The sequence below is a fragment of the Dipodomys spectabilis genome, unplaced genomic scaffold (genome assembly GCF_019054845.1).
Source record: "Dipodomys spectabilis isolate Male_0828 unplaced genomic scaffold, ASM1905484v1 ptg000017l, whole genome shotgun sequence".
Taxonomy (NCBI): Eukaryota; Metazoa; Chordata; class Mammalia; order Rodentia; family Heteromyidae; genus Dipodomys; species Dipodomys spectabilis.
The window spans coordinates 12,014,190-12,032,738 of NW_024870694.1; the positions used below are offsets into that span (position 1 = coordinate 12,014,190).

Below are 18,549 nucleotides of genomic sequence, written 5' to 3' on the forward strand. Positions count from 1 at the left end.
TATTTTTGCCCAAGGTTGACCTCAGATTGAGATCCTTCTTACCGATACTGCCTGTGTAACCTAGATTACATTATACCTGACTTATTAATCGACATAGAGGTTCTTGCTAATTTTTTTGCCTCCAGATGACATCCTAAGCAGGCATCACCATGCCTGGCCCTTTTTTTTTTTTTTTTTTTTGGTCAGTTGTGGGGCTTGGACTCATGGCCTGGGCCCTGTCCCTGAGCCTGTTTGTGTGTGCTCAAAGCTAGCGCTCTACCATTTGAGTCACAGCACCACTTCTCGTTTTTTGACTAGTTAGATCAGAGTCTTATGGAGGACTTTTCTGCCGAGGCTGGCTTTGAACTGCTATTTTCAGATGTCAGCCTCCAGAATAGCTAGGATTAAAGGTGTAAGCCATTGGCCCCTATATTTTTTTGTGCTGACCCTGGGGCTCGAACTCAGGGCCTGGGCACTGGGCCTGGGCAATGTCCCTTAGCTTTGATGCTTAATTGCTCTACCACTTAAGCCATACATAGCTCCTCTTCTGGCTTTTTGGTGGTTAATAGGAGATAAAAGTTTTAGACTTTCTTGCCAGCTTTGAACTACAGTCTTCAGCTCTTAGCCTCCTGAGTAGTAGGATTATAGGTGTGAGCCACTAGGGCCCAACTGTGGCTTTCTTCTCCCTCCCTCCCTCCCTCCTCCCTCCCTCCCTCCCCTCTTTTTCTCTCTTTCTCGCTCTTTCTCTCTCTTTCCTTCCTTCCTTCCTTCCTTCCTTCCTTCCTTCCTTCCTTCCTTCCTTCCTTCCTTCCTTCCTTCCTTCCTTCCTTCCTTCCTCTCTCTTTCTTTCTTTCATTCTTTCTCTCAATCTCTCGCTCTTTCTTTCTCAATTGTCTTTCTTCCTTCTTTTCTTTCTTTTCTCTCTTTCTTTCTTGTCAGTCATGGGTCTTGAACTCTTTTGCTCAAGGGTAGTGCTCTACCCTTTGAACCACAGCTCCACATCTGACTTTTGAGTGCCATAAGAATCTCATGGGACTTTCCTGCCCCGTCTGGCTTTGAGCCAAGATCTTCAGATCTCAGTTTCCTGAGTAGTTAGGATTACAGGCCTGAGCCACAGGCACCCTGCTTTTTTTTTTTTTTTTTTTTTTTTTTGAGTAAGAGGTAGACAAGTTTTTTAGAGTCAGAAGCTGGTTCCTCCCTCCCCCTTTCCAAGACTATCTCCTTACAGTGCTGCTTTTTTTTTTTTTAATAGACTGTATCTCACTGTGTAGGTCAATCTGATATTAAACTCAATTGTTTTCCCTTGGCTTCTTATTTTGTTTGAAGTGAATATTCAGTGAATATTCCTTGAACCTTTGATTTGACATTTTTTTTTTTAAAGGCAGAGTAATGTGCTTACATTAACACTCTTACATTAATGCACTCTTTTTAGCCACTTAGGAGATGATTTGAAGAATAAGTTCATGTGGATATTGGCTAATTTTAATTTCTTTTTCTTCTTTCAGCAATACATTATGTTGCATGACATGGTGGCAACTCACAGTACTGTGAGAGTTTCAGTTTGTAGAGTAAACGAAGGTAGGTACTTTAGGTGATAAATGAAAGATTAGTCATAAAAGCCCATTAAGCAGTGTATGCTTACATTTAGATTCTTGAGTTTGTAAGAAATCCACTCACTTATATAAACTTACATTCGTTAGCTGAGTGCTGATGGCTCATACCTGTAATCCTAGTTACTCAAGGCTGAGATCTGAGAATTGCAATTCAGAGCCACCCTAAGCAGGGAAGTCTGTGAGACTCATTTCTAATTAACCGTCAAAAATCCAGAAGTGGAGCTGTGCCTCAGGTAGTAGAGCATTAGACATGAGCAAAAAGCTCAAAGACGTGGGGCTGAGAAGCTGGCTCAGTGGTAGAGCGCTTGCCTTGCATGACTGAGGCCCTGGGTTCGATTCCTCAGCACCACATAAGCAAAAAGAAAAACGCTGTGGCTCAAGTGGTAGAGCACTTGCCTTGAGCTAAAGAACTGAAGGACAGTGCCCAGGCCCAGAGTTCAGGCCCCACGACCGGACCACCCCCCCCCCCCCCCCAAAAAAAAAAAAAAAAAAAAAAAAAAGCTCTAAGACAGCACCTAGGCCCTTAGGTCACGCCCCAGGATTGGCACCAAAAAAATTACATTTGTCTATAGTCTAGACTATAGGCACTATTCCAGGCTCTTGGAAGTCTCATTGAAAAGATGGGACAATGTATGATAAAAGGAAAAGAAAGGGAAGGAAAAAGCAAAGGGGGAAGCAAGGAGGAATGTATGTCTACTGAACCAAGTACACACTCTGAAAAACAGAAAGGGGTGTGTAGAAGAGGGCCTGTGAACATGGCTCAAGTAGTAGAATACCTAGTTAGCAAACCCCAGTACCACCATTAAATACATAAAATTAAATGAGTGATCTTCCCTTAGTGCCAAAGATTTGTTTCCCATTCTATTTAGGTATTCTGTCTACCTTTCGTTTTCCTCACTCCTCTTTTTTTTTTTTTTGGTCGGTTAAGGAGCTTGAACTCTGGGCCTGGGTGCTGTCCCTGAGCTCTTCAGCTCAAGGCTAGTGTTCTACCATTTGAGCCACAGTGCCACATCCAGTTTTCTGGTGGTTAATTGGAGATTAGTCTCATGGACTTTCCTACCTGGGCTGGTTTTGAACCCTGATCCTCAGATCTCAGCCTCCTGAGTAACTGGGATTATAGGCATGAGCCACCAGCGACCAGCTCCTCCTCACATTTAATACTGGTCTCAAGAGAGTGTAAACACAGGTGAATGAGGACAAAACTACTGTTTCATGGTTTCAGTCTGTAGGACAAGCATATGTTTTCCCTTTCTTAAAAAAAGTAAGTTACACCTGACTTAGATAATTGTAATTCCTGTGAACATCACCTTTATAATAACAAAAGAAAAAAACAATTTGCTAATTATGATAAAACTAATAATATTTAGAACATAGTAGATGTACTAGTCTTCAGTTTAAAAATGGAATTAATATACCTACTCTATACTGATAAGAACTTTTATTTTTTATTATTTTTTTAATTAAAAAAATTTTTTTGGGGGGGTCCGGTCGTGGGGCCTGAACTCTGGGCCTGGGCGCTGTCCCTCAGCTCTTCAGCTCAAAGCTAATGCTCTACCACTTGAGCCACAGCGCCACTTCCGGCTTTTTTTCTTTTCCCTTATGTGGTGCTGGGGAATCGAACCTAGGGCCTCATGCATGCAAGGCAAGCGCTCTACCACTGAGGCACCTTCCCAGCTCTGATAAGAACTTTTAAGTCTGACTTTTATGAAAACTTCAGTACCACTGAAAATTCTCCTTTTCAATGTACTAGAAAATAAAGTACCAATGATATACATTTAAGACGTAGAGGTAAGGGCAATACAAGCTGAATGATACGTCCGTCCTGGCATCCCTAATATTTTCAGCAGCAACAGAGCAGAAAGAGTAAGAGTACCAATCCTCCTCCAGTAAATGCAGCTAGTTGATTCAGATCCTCTCAATAAGGGTAGAAAGTAACCCAGAAGCACAGTGAAGGAAGAAAACACTTGGATGTAGTCTGGAGTCAAGAAAATACAGACTGACTTGTCATCTAAAGAAAAAAAGGGGGCTGGGAATGCCTACCATACAGGAAGCCCTGGGTTCAACTCTTTAGTACCATATAAACAGAAAAAGCCAGAAGTGGCCTGTGGCTCAAGTGGTAGAATGCTAGCCTTGGGCAAAAGAAGCTCAGGGACATTGCCCAGACCTGAGTTTAAGCCCCAGGGCTAGCATAACAAAACAAAAGAGCACAAAAAGTCAAACCTTTCTTTTCTTTGACAGAATCTTGCTATGCAGGCCAGACTAGTCTTAAACTCTAGATCCTCTTGCCTTAGCTTCCTGAGTGCTGGGCATTACAGATATATACCATCTCATTTTGAGCTGGGAAATTTATTTTAAAAAGAGTTTAGCTAATTTAAAATTTTAAGGAAATAAGTAGGTAATTCTAAAATGTTGAATTAATCTAATAAATTTAATTGTATTTAAATTAACATCTGAAAAGACTAAAGAATACTGAGAAGCTGTGAGATATTAGGGTTATAAGTAATGTCCGTGAGAAAAGAATACTATAAAAATGCAATAGAAAAGAAAATATGTTTTTTTCTATTTTCATGGGATTAGACAAATATGAGTTCATTTTGTTTTATCAAATTTATTTTTGTGTGTGTGGATTTACTGTGTTTGTTTTCCAAGATGATTGGTAGCTAAAATTGATGACTGTTCCACACCCATGTGTGCAGGCTTGGCAACATCTATACTCAGCATCCAATCAGAAAACAGACTAGCTGACATACCATATTTTGATAGTCTAACTCCCCATTTTGTCAATTTTCCAATTAGTGGCATTTTCATATTAATTCCATTATATTATTAAATATATAGAGAGATCAGGAGACCTTGGGATAGATGATTCATTTTTGTATTTTTTGTTTCAAGTTAAGGACTAGTCTAATTTTGCTTTCTTTAAATTCAGAAATAGAGGAGATTTTTTCTACAGACCTTGTGCCGGGAGATGTCATGGTTATTCCATTAAATGGGACAGTCATGCCTTGTGATGCAGTACTCATTAATGGTACTTGTATTGTCAATGAAAGCATGTTGACAGGTAAATAAACAACTATCAAATCAGTTGCTCATGATACTAGTATTAAGTATATACTGTCTTAACTTTTCAAAATTAACTTGCCTTTTATATCCTTTGTTCATGAATATGTTGATGAATATTGTACTAAATTACAATGCTAGTGTTGTCTACATGTCTTTGCCTTGCTCTGACTACTTTTCTGACATAAGGGAATGGTATATAGTTTGTTTGTTTATTTATTTTTGGGTCCGTCCTGGGGCCTGAACTCTGGGCCTGGGTATATAGTTTAATAAGAAGAAAGAAACCCTTTGCCTAAGATAAGAATGTAGCATGTGGGGGCTGGGAAGTTGGCTCAGTGGTAGAGCGCTTGCCTTGCATGCCTGAGGCTCTGGGTTCGATTCCTCAGCACCACATAAGCAGAAAAAAGCCGGAAGTGGTGCTATGGCTCAAGTGGTAGAGTGCTAGCCTTGAGCTGAAGAGCTGAGGGACAGCGCCTAGGCCCAGAGTTCAGGCCCCACGACCAGACCCCCCAAAAAAAGAATGTAGCATGAGGGCTGGGATGGTGGCTCAGTGGTAGAGCGTTTGCCTTGCATGCATGAGGCCCTGGGTTCGATTCCTCAGCACCACATAAGCAGAAAAAAAAAAAAAAAAGCTGGAAGTGTTGCTGTGGTTCAAGTGGTAGAGTGCTAGCCTTGAGCTGAAGAGCTAAGGGACAGCGCCCAGGCCCAGAGTTCAGGCCCCACAACTGGACCCTCCCCCCCCCCCCCCCCCCCCCCCAAAATAGCATGTTTGCTTTCTTATTTGTTGAGTGAGAAGAAAGGTTTTACATATTTTTTAAATTGGGAGAAATACATTTAAAATATTCTAAAATAAATGAACGACAAGAGAGTAAAGCAAGCTTTTGGGGCATAGTACCAGCAGGATTGGGGAAAAGTGAATATAATCAAAGTCTTTATATGACTGTATAAAGAGAAAAGTAATTGAGTTGAAATTGTTTTAAGAAGGGGGAGGAGGGATACTGATAGGTGTGGTGAGATTAATGGGGCTGCATTGTGTGCATGTATGAAAGAAAATGGCAACAATGAAACGTCCCCTCCTGTACAACTAATGTATGCTAATAAAAATCTTTCATTATTTTATTTTTTTAAATTATGGTTCAGTAGGACAAAGGAGTTTCATTTCAACATGTAAAAACTATTAAAGGAAAAATAGACTTCAGAGTGACTTTTTTCTTTTTTTTTGCTAGTCGTAGGGCCTGAACTCTGAGCCTGGGCACTGTCCCTCAGCTCTTCAGCTCAAGGCTAGCACTCTACCGCTTGAGCCACAGCAACACTTCCGGCTTTTTTTTTTTTCCTGCTTATGTGGTGCTGAGGAATAGAACCCAGGGCCTCATGCATGCAAGGCGAGTACTCTACCACTCAGCCATCTTCCCAGCCCTCAGACTGACTTTTCTAAGGAACGTCATAATCTGGAAGTAGATCTTTATTTTTTAAAATCATGTGACTTATTGTCATAGTCTGGTAAGAAAATGATTGCTGCATAATGGATTTTGAAACTGTTAAAAGAATCATCTTAAAACACATCCATATATCCTGCATATTAACTTTCTTTCATGCAAGAAATGTAAGTGCTGGGGCTGGGAAGGTGGCTGTGTGACAGTGCTGTCATACAATTCTTAGGAATAAGAGGATGGGTAATGAGGTTGTTGAATTACCCGATTTTCTTTGAAACTTCCACAATGTATTCATATCTAGATATAGACAAGATGTAGACTTCGAGTCACAAACCACTTTCTGTAGTTAAGACAACTTGATGTTTCTAGGTGAACCAGTTAGTAGGCAAAAAGTTTATTGATTATACTCTCCTACAGTATTGTTAACATTGAGAATATTTTATAATGCAATAATTTTTATGTGTGCTTGATATTGATTTATGCTTCGGTATAATTTTTTTTTAATAGGAGAGAGTGTTCCAGTGACAAAGACTAATTTGCCAAATCCTTCAGTGGATATAAAAGGAATGGGAGAGGAATTATACAGCCCAGAAACACATAAACGACACACTCTGTTTTGTGGGACGACTGTTATTCAGACCCGTTTTTACACTGGAGAACTTGTTAAAGCCATAGTAGTTAGGACAGGTAGAAGACATTTAATTCCTTGCATGTTTTATCATTTATGATACCCACTGGATTCTAGTTGGGTAATAATTCTCTCTTTTTAAATTTTCTTTTTCTTTTCTTTTTTGAAAGGATTTAGTACTTCCAAAGGACAACTGGTCCGCTCTATATTGTATCCTAAACCAACTGACTTTAAACTCTACAGAGATGCTTACTTATTTCTACTATGTCTTGTGGCAGTGGCTGGCATTGGGTTCATCTACACAATTGTCAATAGCATTTTAAATGAGGTATGTTATTAGGACTCGGGTAAGATTTGATCTTTATCACTTATGACTATTGAGAAATAGAAATGTGGCTATTGAGATAGGATCTAAATTTTTAAGCTAGCATGGTTAATTTAACTCAAATGAAACTAGTATTTATTATATTTAAAAGCACAAATATATTGGGAGGCTGAAGCAGGAAGTTTAAGATCAGCCTAAACTATACATAGCAAGACTATCAGTCAAAAAACCCCAAGAAAACAGTTTATGTTGTGCAGTATATATGTTAGTTGGGTGTAGAGTAAAATGGAAGAGAGGTTAGATAAGGGTAAATATGGAGAGCGCAGTGAAATTTGTTTGAACTTGTTTTGACAGGGAAGGGGAGAGAGTGATGGGTGAGGTTGATGGGAGTACATTGTATGCTTGTGTAGAGACATCATAATGAAAAGTCCTCCATATACTAATACCTAAAAAAAAAAAAAATATATATATATATATATATACATATATATAAGTAGAAGGTGGATACAAGTGGCTCATGCCTGTAATCCTTGCTCCTCAGAAGGCTTAGGTACAGAGGATTAAGGTTTGAAGCCATCCTGGACGGAAAAGTCCATGAGACTCCAAAATTATGAGCAATAAGCTAGGCCAGAAGCATGACTCCGGTGGTAGAGTACTAGCCAAGCAAGTGCAAGTCCAAGTACAAATCTTAGTTCAAACACCAGTACCAGGAAAAGAGTGTAAATATAGAATACTTGAACCCATAGTAAAAAATTCTCTTTTTTTTGGGGGGGGGGGGTCCAGTCATGGGCCTGAATTCTGGGCCTGGGTGCTGTCCCTCAGCTCTTCAGCTCAAGGCTAGCACTCTACCACTTGAGCCATAACGCCACTTCCGGCTTTTTTTTTTTTTTTCTTTCTGCTTATGTGGTGCTGAGGAATCAAACCCAGGGCCTCATGCATGCACGGCAAGTGCTCTACCACTAAGCTATCTTCCCAGCCCCAAATAATTCTTTTGGATAGCTTTGGTTTTTTAGGTGGTAGTTTTTCTTTTTGCGACCTAAAGGAGTAAAATCACATAATGTACCAAAAATTTTTTTTTTTTTTTTACAATTTCTGGGATAAAATATGTATCAATTAAATTAATTTTGAATATTTAATTGAAAACATCTCTAAGGGGCTGGGAAAGTGGCTCAGTGGTAGAGCGCTTGCCTTGCATGCATGAGGCCCTGGGTTCGATTCCTCAGACCACATAAGCAAAAAGAAAAAAGCCGGAAGTGGTGCTGTGGCTCAAGTGATAGAGCGCTAGCTTTGAGTTGAAGAGCTGAGGGACAGTGCCCAGGTCCAGAGTTCAGGCCCCACGACTGGACCGCCCCCCCCAAAAAAAAAAGTCTCATGGACTTTTAAAAAGGGGGGGGGCGCTGGGAAGGTGGCTCAGTGGTAGAGTGCTTGCCTTGCATGCATGAGGCCCTGGGTTCGATTCCTCAGCACCACATAAGCAGGGAAGAAAAAGGCCGGAAGTGGCACTGTGGCTTAAGTGGTAGAGCGCTTGAAAAGCTGAGGGACAGCGCTCAGGCCCCACTACTGGACCCAAAAAAAAAAAAGAAAGAAAGAAAAAGAAAACATCTCTAAAGGACATTTCAAAAGTGAAATCTCTAAAGGATTTCACTTTTGTACCTATGGGAGACTTATAGAAGAAGTGTTAGTATCCAGCCAAAGTTAGTTGCACTTGGTCTGAAGTTTGTATGTGAAGAACGTAGGGGAACTAGAATGAGAATAGCTTTCTTTAACTTTCAGAAGCTTCCTGTAACTTTGATTCTGCAATTTGTTTGACAATTTGTTGAGTTTTCTTTTTTGAGTCTGAGGCTAGGACTTGAACTCAATACCTGACACTTTCGTTCATTTGTTACTGCTCTACCAACTGAGCCACACCTCCAACCCCATAAGGGTTGGTTGTTTCTTTTTTCTTTTCTTTTTTTTAGTTCTCTATTTTAAAAAATTTCTGAAAGAAAAAAAAATGGAGATCATTAGTCTGTGTATGTAGAAATAACATGTTGATTGGTTTTCACTAAAGAAATAACCATATTCAATTGGTAAATAATGTAGAGGACTTGATATTTATTTTTGTGTCAATTATAGGTAGAAGTTGGAGAAATCATTATTGAATCTCTTGATATCATTACAATTACTGTACCACCTGCACTTCCTGCTGCCATGACTGCTGGTATTGTATATGCTCAAAGAAGACTGAAAAATGTTGGTATTTTCTGTATCAGTCCTCAAAGGATAAATATCTGTGGACAGCTGAATCTTGGGGTTTTTATGTGAACCAATTTATAAAACTCATTTTAAATGCTCTGATTTTCCTTTCTCAAACATTATATGCACCTTTTAAATTATTTTCTCAATTTTAAAAGCTTCTGAATATTACTTACTTGCTGAAATCTACAATTGACTAATTGCTTGTATCCAGAATTATGTTTTGTAGTAGTAACAAGTAAAGCAGGCATGGTGGCTCAGACCTGTAGTCCTAGCAGTTGGGAGGCTGAGTCAGGAAGATAGCTTGAGCCAACGAGTTTGAGGTCATCCTGGGCAACATAGCAAGACCCCCATCTCCAAAAAAATAAAAAAGGTTAAAATGTATAAGTAATAAAACTTAGTAGTAATAAGTACTAAAAGCTGTATGGTCTTTTGCCTAATTTTATGGAATAGGTTCCTTAGATAATGTGTTGACTATGCTTATAAGAATGTGTGTTTAGTGTTTGCTCTGTGATATTATTACTTGTTTCAAAACCATGGTCAGTGATTTTATGGTTTTATTAACCTTTATGAAATGGACCTTGCCTCATACAAGGGTTTATCCCTTCCTGAGATGAAATTAGGTTTTTCTAGAAGTTTTAAGAATAAGTCTTAACAATAGGCCTATCAAACTCTACTAGGTAACTGATAATTTGGTTTTTGAGCATTTTATTACTTAAAACATGAAAGACATATATTCTGTCAAGATTGTTTTATACATCTGTTTAGAATTTTTAATTTATTCTTTAGAAATTTTCTTTGGGGGAGGGTAGGCATGAATTTGGGACCTAGAGCCTCATGCACGCCAAGTAAATATTCTACTTTTGAGTTACAGCTCCAACTTAGAATCTTCTTTCTTGTTTTGTTTTCCAGCAAGGGTCTGTTATGTAGCTAGTTTGGCCCTGAATTTATAGTAAATCTTCTGTCTCAGCCTCCCAAGTTTGGGATTGCAGACATGTGCCACCACTCTAGAATCTTTCTTAGTATAAATTTGAAATAGACATACTAGTGGGGAAAAGATACAGATATAATCAAGTATAGTAAGTTCTTTACTCCTTACCCAGATTTAACAGTTATAGACATTTTTGTCAAACTTATCTCAATTTGTCCTCATTATAAAGGGGGCAGCATTAGTCATTGTGTTACACCTCTAGTTATCTGATAATGTTTTATGGAAGATAAGATGCTTTTTAAAAGAAATACAATACCTCTTAAATCACACTTGACAAAGTTAACTAATTAATAGAGTTATCTGATAACCAGTTCATATTCAGATTTTACTGCCTATCACAAATAGTATTTCAAGTTTTTATAATTTTGTTTTCCAGGTAGAATCCTGTAATTAATCTTTAACAATTTTCTTTCTTTGCTCTTCATCTTCAATCATTTTATTGAAGAAACTGAGTCCTTTACCTCTTTTTTTATGGACTCCCTATGACCTAATTCTGCTTGCTGTTATTTGCATTCTTTATTCATGGATAGATTTATTGATATACTTAATAATGAAAGTATATAAGTACATAATTATACTGATAAGATTCCTACATGGAGGAATGTGAGTACTGTTTTACACCGAGTTTTACATTTTAACCATATATCCTGGTTATTATTCTCTGGTCAGTGCCTGTAGATCTCAGCTGTTCCTATCTTTTCTTTCCTCTCAGACTCTTACGTGTATAAAGAATAGGTTTTTGTTGTTGCTGTCTTTTTTTTTTTTTTTTGGGTCCGGTAGTGGGGCCTGAACTCTGGGCCTGGGCACTGTCCCTCAGCTCTTCAGCTCAAGGCTAGTGCTCTACCATTGAGCCACAGTGCCACTTCCGGCTTTTTTCTTATGTGGTGCTGAGGAATCGAACCCAGGGCCTCGAGCATGCAAGCAAGTGCTCTACCACTGAGCCACCTTCCCAGCCTTGTTGCTGTCTTTCTAAAAAATATAGTTCATAATAATATATGTCTGTCTTTGGGCCTTGTTGCCTGTCTTTCTAAAAAATATAGTTCATAATAATATATGTCTGTCTTTGGATTTTTTTTCTTTTTAAAGGCATTATATTTACTTGTGCATGTATGTTTTTCAAATTTTAGACTGGAACTCTTACTGAAGATGGTTTAGATCTGTGGGGGATTCAACGAGTGGAAAATACCCGGTAAATATTAGCTAGGCTTTATATTTGATTAGTTAATTTTAAATATTTTAATGGATACCATTCAAACATACAAGTAGTAAATGTAAGAGATAACTGTGCGTCAACCACCAAGACTATAACTTGGATTTTTTTTTTTGCCATATTCAGGTCTCCCTTCCCTTCCCTTCCCTTCCCTTCCCTTCCCTTCCCTTCCCTTCCCTTCCCTTCCCTTCCCTTCCCTTCCCTTCCCTTCCCTTCCCTTCCCTTCCCTTCCCTCCCCTCCCCTCCCCTCCCCTCCCCTCCCCTCCCCTCCCCTCCCCTCCCCTCCCCTCCCCTCCCCTCCCCTCCCCTCCCCTCCCCTCCCCTCCCCTCCCCTCCCCTCCCCTCCCCTCCCCTCCCCTCCCCTCCCCTCCCCTCCCCTCCCCTCCCCTCCCCTCCCCTCCCCTCCCCTCCCCTCCCCTCCCCTCCCCTCCCCTCCCCTCCCCTCCCCTCCCCTCCCCTCCCCTCCCCTCCCCTCCCCTCCCCTCCCCTCCCTGGACCTTGAACTCTGGGCCTGGGTGCTATCCCTAATCTTTTATGCTCAGTTTCTGATTCTGGCTTTTGGGTGGTTGTTTAATAATACAGATCCATAGATATATACACATATATACATATATATACATATATATACGTATATATACATATATATATACATATATATATGTATATATATAATATACACACACACAAATTGGTTTCCAATTGGTTGTGGGGCTTGAACTAACTGGAGGCCTGCAAACTGTCCCTGAGCTTTTGTGCTCAAAGCTACTGCTCCCACTTTGAGCCACAGCTCCACTTCCAGTTTTCTGTTGGTTAATTGGAGATAAGAGTCTCATGGACTTTCTTGCCCAGGCTGACTTTGAACTGTAATCCTGAGATCTCAGCCTCTTGAGTAGCTAGGATTACAGGCATAAGCCCGGCTCAAGATTTTTCTTTAAAACTTCTTTGTGGCTGCTTTGGGGGTAGGTATTGATTTTCTTTTCTTTTTATTTTTTTTGTCCGGTCGTGGGGCCTGAACTCTGCGCCTGGGCGCTGTCCCTCAGCTCTTCATTCAGCTCAAGGCTAGCGCTCTACCACTTGAGCCACAGCGCCACTTCTGGCTTTTTTCTTTTTGCTTATGTGGTGCTGAGGAATGGAACCCAGGGCCTCAGGCATGCAAGGCAAGCGCTCTACCACTGAACCACCTTCCCAGCCCCCAAACAATTATTTTTGTAATTTGAAGATTTCTAGATCATGTAGTAGCATGTTCTTGAACTACCATTCTATTAGGTAGAACATAATAGTTCAGAGGTTAGATATAGATATTGGACCTCCTGCATTTTCATCCTTTCTCTGTTTCTCATGGGTTGTGTAGCCTACAACAGCTATTCAGCACTCTGCTTCAGTTACCTCACCTGTAGTGGGAATAATAAAATGCCTTTCTGTAGTGTGAAGATGAAATGAGTCAGTGTATGTAAGATTCTTACAAGGGTGCTTGGTACATAGTTATTAACATTATATAGTTGTTACTTCTCTTGTATTTTGGGTATAAAAGAGCCAAGCATATTCTTAATCTTTTAGATCCTTGGGTAAACTTTTTCTAGTGTACTCACTTCCTTCTTGTGTAAGAGGAATTCTGTACTGCTAGTTCCACATTGGTCTGCTCCAAGGTAGAATGAAAGACCTACGTCCTTGTGGCATGCAGATGGGGTTTTCCCATCTTCCCCAGTGACCATGGTCTAAGCTAAAACTCAGACCTCTATTTTCCTTTTCTTCTGTTTTTGGCACTTGAGATTTTCCCTTAAGGAGCTCAGTTTCGGGCTTAAAAGATTTTTTGGTTTTATTTTTTCAAGGTAGGCTCCCACTTGATTTTCTAGGCTGACATCAAATATATGATCTGGGATTATACACATACATCCCTGCCCGCAAGCTTGAAAGATCTTTTTGAAATTTCAAAATCTGAAAACGATGTGTTAGAATATTGTCCTGAAACTGAAGACTTATAAACCTAATTTGTTTTCTATTTAGATTTCTTTTGCCAGAAGAGAATGTTTGTAATGAGTTGTTGGTAAAATCTCAATTTGTTGCTTGTATGGCTACTTGTCATTCACTCACAAAAATTGAAGGAGTGCTTTCTGGTGACCCACTTGATTTGAAAATGTTTGAAGCCATTGGATGGGTAAGTATAGTACTTTAAAGTATAAGTAACTCTCAGAAAGTGCAGTACAAATTAAATTGTCTCTTAGAATTATTACTGTTAATATTGATGAATATTTTGTAACCATAAGACCTAATTTCTAATGTTACATCACTGAAGAAATTTTATAATTATATAGATAGTAAAGGTCTTAGTTGAATCAACTTTTAAATACATGTAGTGTAAAGTATGACCAGTCTGAATTTATAAGATAAACCAGGCAGGCTGGGAAGGTTGCTCAGTGGTAGAGCGCTTGCCTTGCATGCATGAGGCTCTACTCTGGGTTCGATTCCTCAGCACCACATAAGCAAAAAGAAAAAAGCCAGAAGTGGAACTGTGGCTCAAGTGGTAGAATGCTAGCCTTTAGCTGAAGAGCTGAGGGACAGTGCCCAGGCCTAGAGTTCAGGCCCCAGTACCGGCCCCCCCCTGCCCCCCCCCCCAAAAAAAAAAGATAAACCAGGCATCTACAACATGAAACAATAAGGTACAAATCAGATGGATGACCTTACTCTTCTGTCTACTTCCTATTACATGCAAATACACACTATTTTATTTTCTTTCCTCTGGTTATTTTAATTTTTAAATACTAATGTCCAGCATTCAGTTATTCTATAGATCCAGCAATAATTCTTTTTTTTTTTTTTTTCCATGACAGTACTGGGCTTGATTTCCGAACTTTAGCTCTCACTTTGCTTTTTTGCTCAAGTCTGTTGCTCTACCACTTGAGCCACAGCTTCACTTCTGCTTTTTTCAGTCTCATTGGAGATTAGAGTTTCAGCTTTGTTTGCTCTGGCTGACTTCAGACTAGAGCCTCAGATCCTCAACCTCCTGCAACAATAATTTTTAAAGTTCCCCTCTGGCTTCTAGAGTACACATAAAAATTTTCACTGAAGACATTTTTTCCCTCCTAATCTCCTTCCTGCTTTTGTACCACCCACATCTGGGTGGTACTTACCTATTCAGATATGACTGTCTCATTTAATAATTTTGGGTAACTGCAGTGAGAATTTTGTGCTTACCCATATTTGTATAATAGTCTATTTTCTGTCTGCATTTGGGAAAAATATCTAGGGCCTTTGTGTGTTATCAAGACTGGGATCCTGTCAATAGCAATTCTTTAGTTTCAGAGGAATAGCTGTAGAGATAGATACTTTACTCACCTGTTACCACACTTGCTCAATCAAAGCTTTTGTTCTGAAATGCCACTCTTTATATGGGTTAGTCATATCTCTGGGGATTCCCCAGCCTTTGGTTTGAGTTGGTTAGCACATCTATACTGTTTAATAATCTCTTTTTTTTAGAAAAAAAAAAAAAAAAAAAAGCCAGAAGTGGCGCTGTGGCTCAAGTGGTAGAGCGCTAGCCTTGAGCTGAAGAGCTGAGGGACAGCGCCCAGTCCCAAAGTTCAGGCTCCCACAACCGGACCAAAAAAAATAAAAAATCTTTTTTTGGAACAGTTTCCTTTATCATATTAATTAGTCAATATGTTTCGATTTGTTCTTTGTTTTTATATTTGAAACCATCCTTTTTTTGTTGCTGTTTTTGATGTTTTGCTAGTTTGTTTCAGTAGATTTAGTATTTGGTGTTTGACCTTTTTTTTTAAATTTTTTTTTTTGCTAGTCCTGGGGCTTGAACTCAGGGCCTAGGCGCACTGTCTCTGAGCTTCTTTTGCTCAAAGCTAACACTCCACCAGTCAAGCCACAGCACCACTTCCAGCTTTTTCTGTATATGTGGCACCTAGGAATCCACCCCAAGGCTTTATGCTTTAGCCAAGTGCTCTCCCACTGAGCTACCTTCCCAGCCCTAGTGTTTGACTTTTTAAAAGCATTGATACAGTATTTTTTTTTTGGTCGGTTGTGGGGTTTGAACTCTAGGTCTGGGTGCTGTCCCTCAGCTCTTCAGATCAAGGCTAGCACTAACACTTGACCCACAGCACCACTTTTGGTTTTCTGGTGGTTAATTGGAGATAAGAGTCTCACGGACTTTCTTGCCTGGGCTGGCCTTGCGCCTTGATCCTGAGATCTCAGTCTCCTGAGTAGCTAGGATTACAGGCATGAGCCACTTGCACCCAGCTGTTTTATTTTTTTGTCACCTTTGCAGTAGTGTAGTTTGAACTCAAAATCTTCTTAGTTGGAAGGATCTCTACTACTTGAGTCACACTTCCAGCCATACTTCTTACCTGGTTATTTTCTCAAGTGTAAGAAAATTTTCTATCCAAGCTGGCTTCTTCAAGTTCTAAACCTCCTGAGTAGCCAGGATTATAGGCATATGGCTCATGCCAGACACCTAGCTACCTAGCTAGCTCCTGAAAAGAGTCCTCATATTTATATTAGTTAGGTTAGTGGTGGCGGATAGCTTTTTGTCAGTTCACTGAAAAAAGCCATGATGTTCCTTTTGATTGTTTTATTTTCAGATTCTGGAAGAAGCAACTGAAGAAGAAACAGCACTTCATAATCGAATTATGCCCACTGTGGTTCGTCCTCCCAAACAGCTGCTTCCTGAATCTACACCTGGAGGAAACCAAGAAATGGTACAGAATCACTTAGGGTTGGAAAAATACTGTTGATGGTTTCTTACATTTAATTCTTATATGGACACGTTGCTCAAAGAGGAATCAAATACCTTTTACTATTCTGCAGGCTTAAATATCTTAATTGTATTTATCTGCAACTCTCTTAGATTATATTACATAGATTTCTTTTTAAAGTTGAGATTTAATCTTTATGCCATTACTTTTTTATTTACTTCACATGATTAGTACCTTATGATTTATATACATAATGGTCAGTCTTTTTAAATTTGTTAGAATTTCATTAAAAGAATGTATAAGACTTTTGTAAGTTTTTAAGTCAAATTTCCATTTTATTTAATTCTGTTTATTAAAAGTGAGCCTTAACTGTATAGACCAGGCTAGTCCTTTTGATTCTTCTTCTTTAGCCTCCTGAGTGCTGGCATTATGAGTATGAGCTACCACATTTAACTTTAGGAGTTTTGTTTTTTTTTTTCTTTTTTAGATTCTTGTTTAGCCAGCTGCCCCATTGGTGTATACCATAATAATAGCTACTCAAGAGGCTGTGATCTGGAGGATCTCAATTCAAAGTCAACCTGGGTAGAAAAAGTTTCAAGATTCCAGCTCTAACTAACCAGCAAAAAGTACAGCTGGATATGTGGCTTAAGTGAAAGAACACAGCTAGGTGCAAGAAAGTCAAGTTAGAGCACATGACTCTTGAGTTCAATCCATAATACAATCACAGATTAATTAATTTCAGTATGCTAGCATATTTGAAAATATTCAAGAACTCAGTATTTTCCTAAGGATTGAACCATAGCAGCGCTCTACCACAGAGCTAGTCCTGAGAACCTATCTTTCTAATGGAAGATGGTATATAAGGAATTTTAAATCCTGACTTTGAAATAATTAAAAGTTCCTTCCTATTTTTGAAATGTTTAAATTTTTGAATGTTTAAATTTTTTTAAACGAGTATATTGATGGACTTAATCTGTGCTTTTTTGTTTTTTAGGAGCTGTTTGAACTTCCAGTAAGTTAAAAAGAATATTTTATTATATAGTAGTACATTTGTTTTCATTTTTAAAGAACAATAAGTGCTTTGTGCATCTTTTGAAATTATGTAGGCTATTTATGAGATAGGAATCGTTCGTCAGTTCCCATTTTCTTCTGCTTTACAACGTATGAGTGTGGTTGCAAGAGTACTAGGGGATAAGAAAATGGATGCCTATATGAAAGGAGCCCCTGAGGTCATTGCCAGCCTTTGTAAACCTGAAACAGGTAAGAAAACAACTAGGCTTTGTGTAAAAATTCTGATATTTGTATGAGCAATTTTAAAATGAAATTTACTTTTTCTCTTACCAAGTTCCAGTTGAGTTTGAGGAAGTTTTAGAAGATTACACTAAACAAGGCTTCCGTGTGATTGCTCTTGCACACAGAAAATTGGAATCAAAACTAACATGGCATAAAGTACAGAATATTAGCAGGTATGGGAGAATGGCTTTGCTTCCGTTTTTTTCAACAATGTATCATTTAAGTCCTGCACAATAAGTGCATGTGATTGGATATTTATTAAATACTGAGATTGGCAAATATTTGTATAATGTAACATTGTTCTAGAGGATTGAGGTAAAAATATTTTCCCGTTATCGAGTTTAATTTTATTCTGTTTTTACCTTTTGCCTGTGTTTGCTTATGTTATTGTAGTATTATTTATTTTTCCTGACTACACATTGAAACTGCTTTTAGTTTGTTAAATATTTATCTAGAGCTTACTGTGTATCAGATATGTTCTTAGAAAAGTAAACAATTCCGCAGTTTCTCTCACATCATGTTGCCCTTATCAGTAGTTTGATCCAAATACTAATTTGATCACTATCATGAGTGCCTATGGTATAATAGTACCCAGTATTCTCTCCCTCTATCCCTTGCCATTTATCCCCTGCCAAATGAAAATATGGATGTTACCTTTCTTCTCATGTGTAAATATATTCAAGGATTGTAACTTTTACTGTAACTAATTTATACCTACTCTTTGAGGAGAGTGTTTTTGATTAGGAATATTGTATACTATCTCTAATAAAAGTATAAAATATCCCTTGTCTCACTAACAGTACTGCCTATAGAATTCTAAAAACCTCTACCTAGTTAACTGATATAGACACCTAGTTAGGAACCATAGGTATGCAATACCATTTCCTACAAAGGGTACACATTAGTCTCTTCTCTTTATAGCTTCATGTTTTGCCATTTTCCCTTAGAGACCGTTGAACAACACTGCTTGTAATTCTTGACCTGTCATACTCAGACAACCTTCTGTGCCCTTGAATAAGTTGTTCCTTCTGCCCAAAGCAAATGCTCTTTTCCTATGACCTTTCTATTCTCTTTCTTCCTCTTCT

The 18,549-nt window shown here is 38.8% G+C and overlaps 1 protein-coding gene across 1 annotated transcript in view; it reads left to right on the forward strand.

Annotated features, from left to right (window-relative positions):
* The window catches only part of Atp13a3 (ATPase 13A3), a 96,455-nt gene that overhangs the window by 42,916 nt on the left and 34,990 nt on the right, over positions 1 to 18,549 (forward strand). The window contains exons 11-21 of the mRNA XM_042670322.1: positions 1,485 to 1,557; positions 4,522 to 4,653; positions 6,593 to 6,772; positions 6,884 to 7,041; positions 9,154 to 9,330; positions 11,392 to 11,453; positions 13,479 to 13,629; positions 16,058 to 16,174; positions 17,166 to 17,183; positions 17,278 to 17,431; positions 17,517 to 17,637. Coding sequence (XP_042526256.1) covers positions 1,485 to 1,557; positions 4,522 to 4,653; positions 6,593 to 6,772; positions 6,884 to 7,041; positions 9,154 to 9,330; positions 11,392 to 11,453; positions 13,479 to 13,629; positions 16,058 to 16,174; positions 17,166 to 17,183; positions 17,278 to 17,431; positions 17,517 to 17,637 — 1,343 coding nt within the window. The remainder of the gene's footprint in view (positions 1 to 1,484; positions 1,558 to 4,521; positions 4,654 to 6,592; positions 6,773 to 6,883; positions 7,042 to 9,153; positions 9,331 to 11,391; positions 11,454 to 13,478; positions 13,630 to 16,057; positions 16,175 to 17,165; positions 17,184 to 17,277; positions 17,432 to 17,516; positions 17,638 to 18,549) is intronic.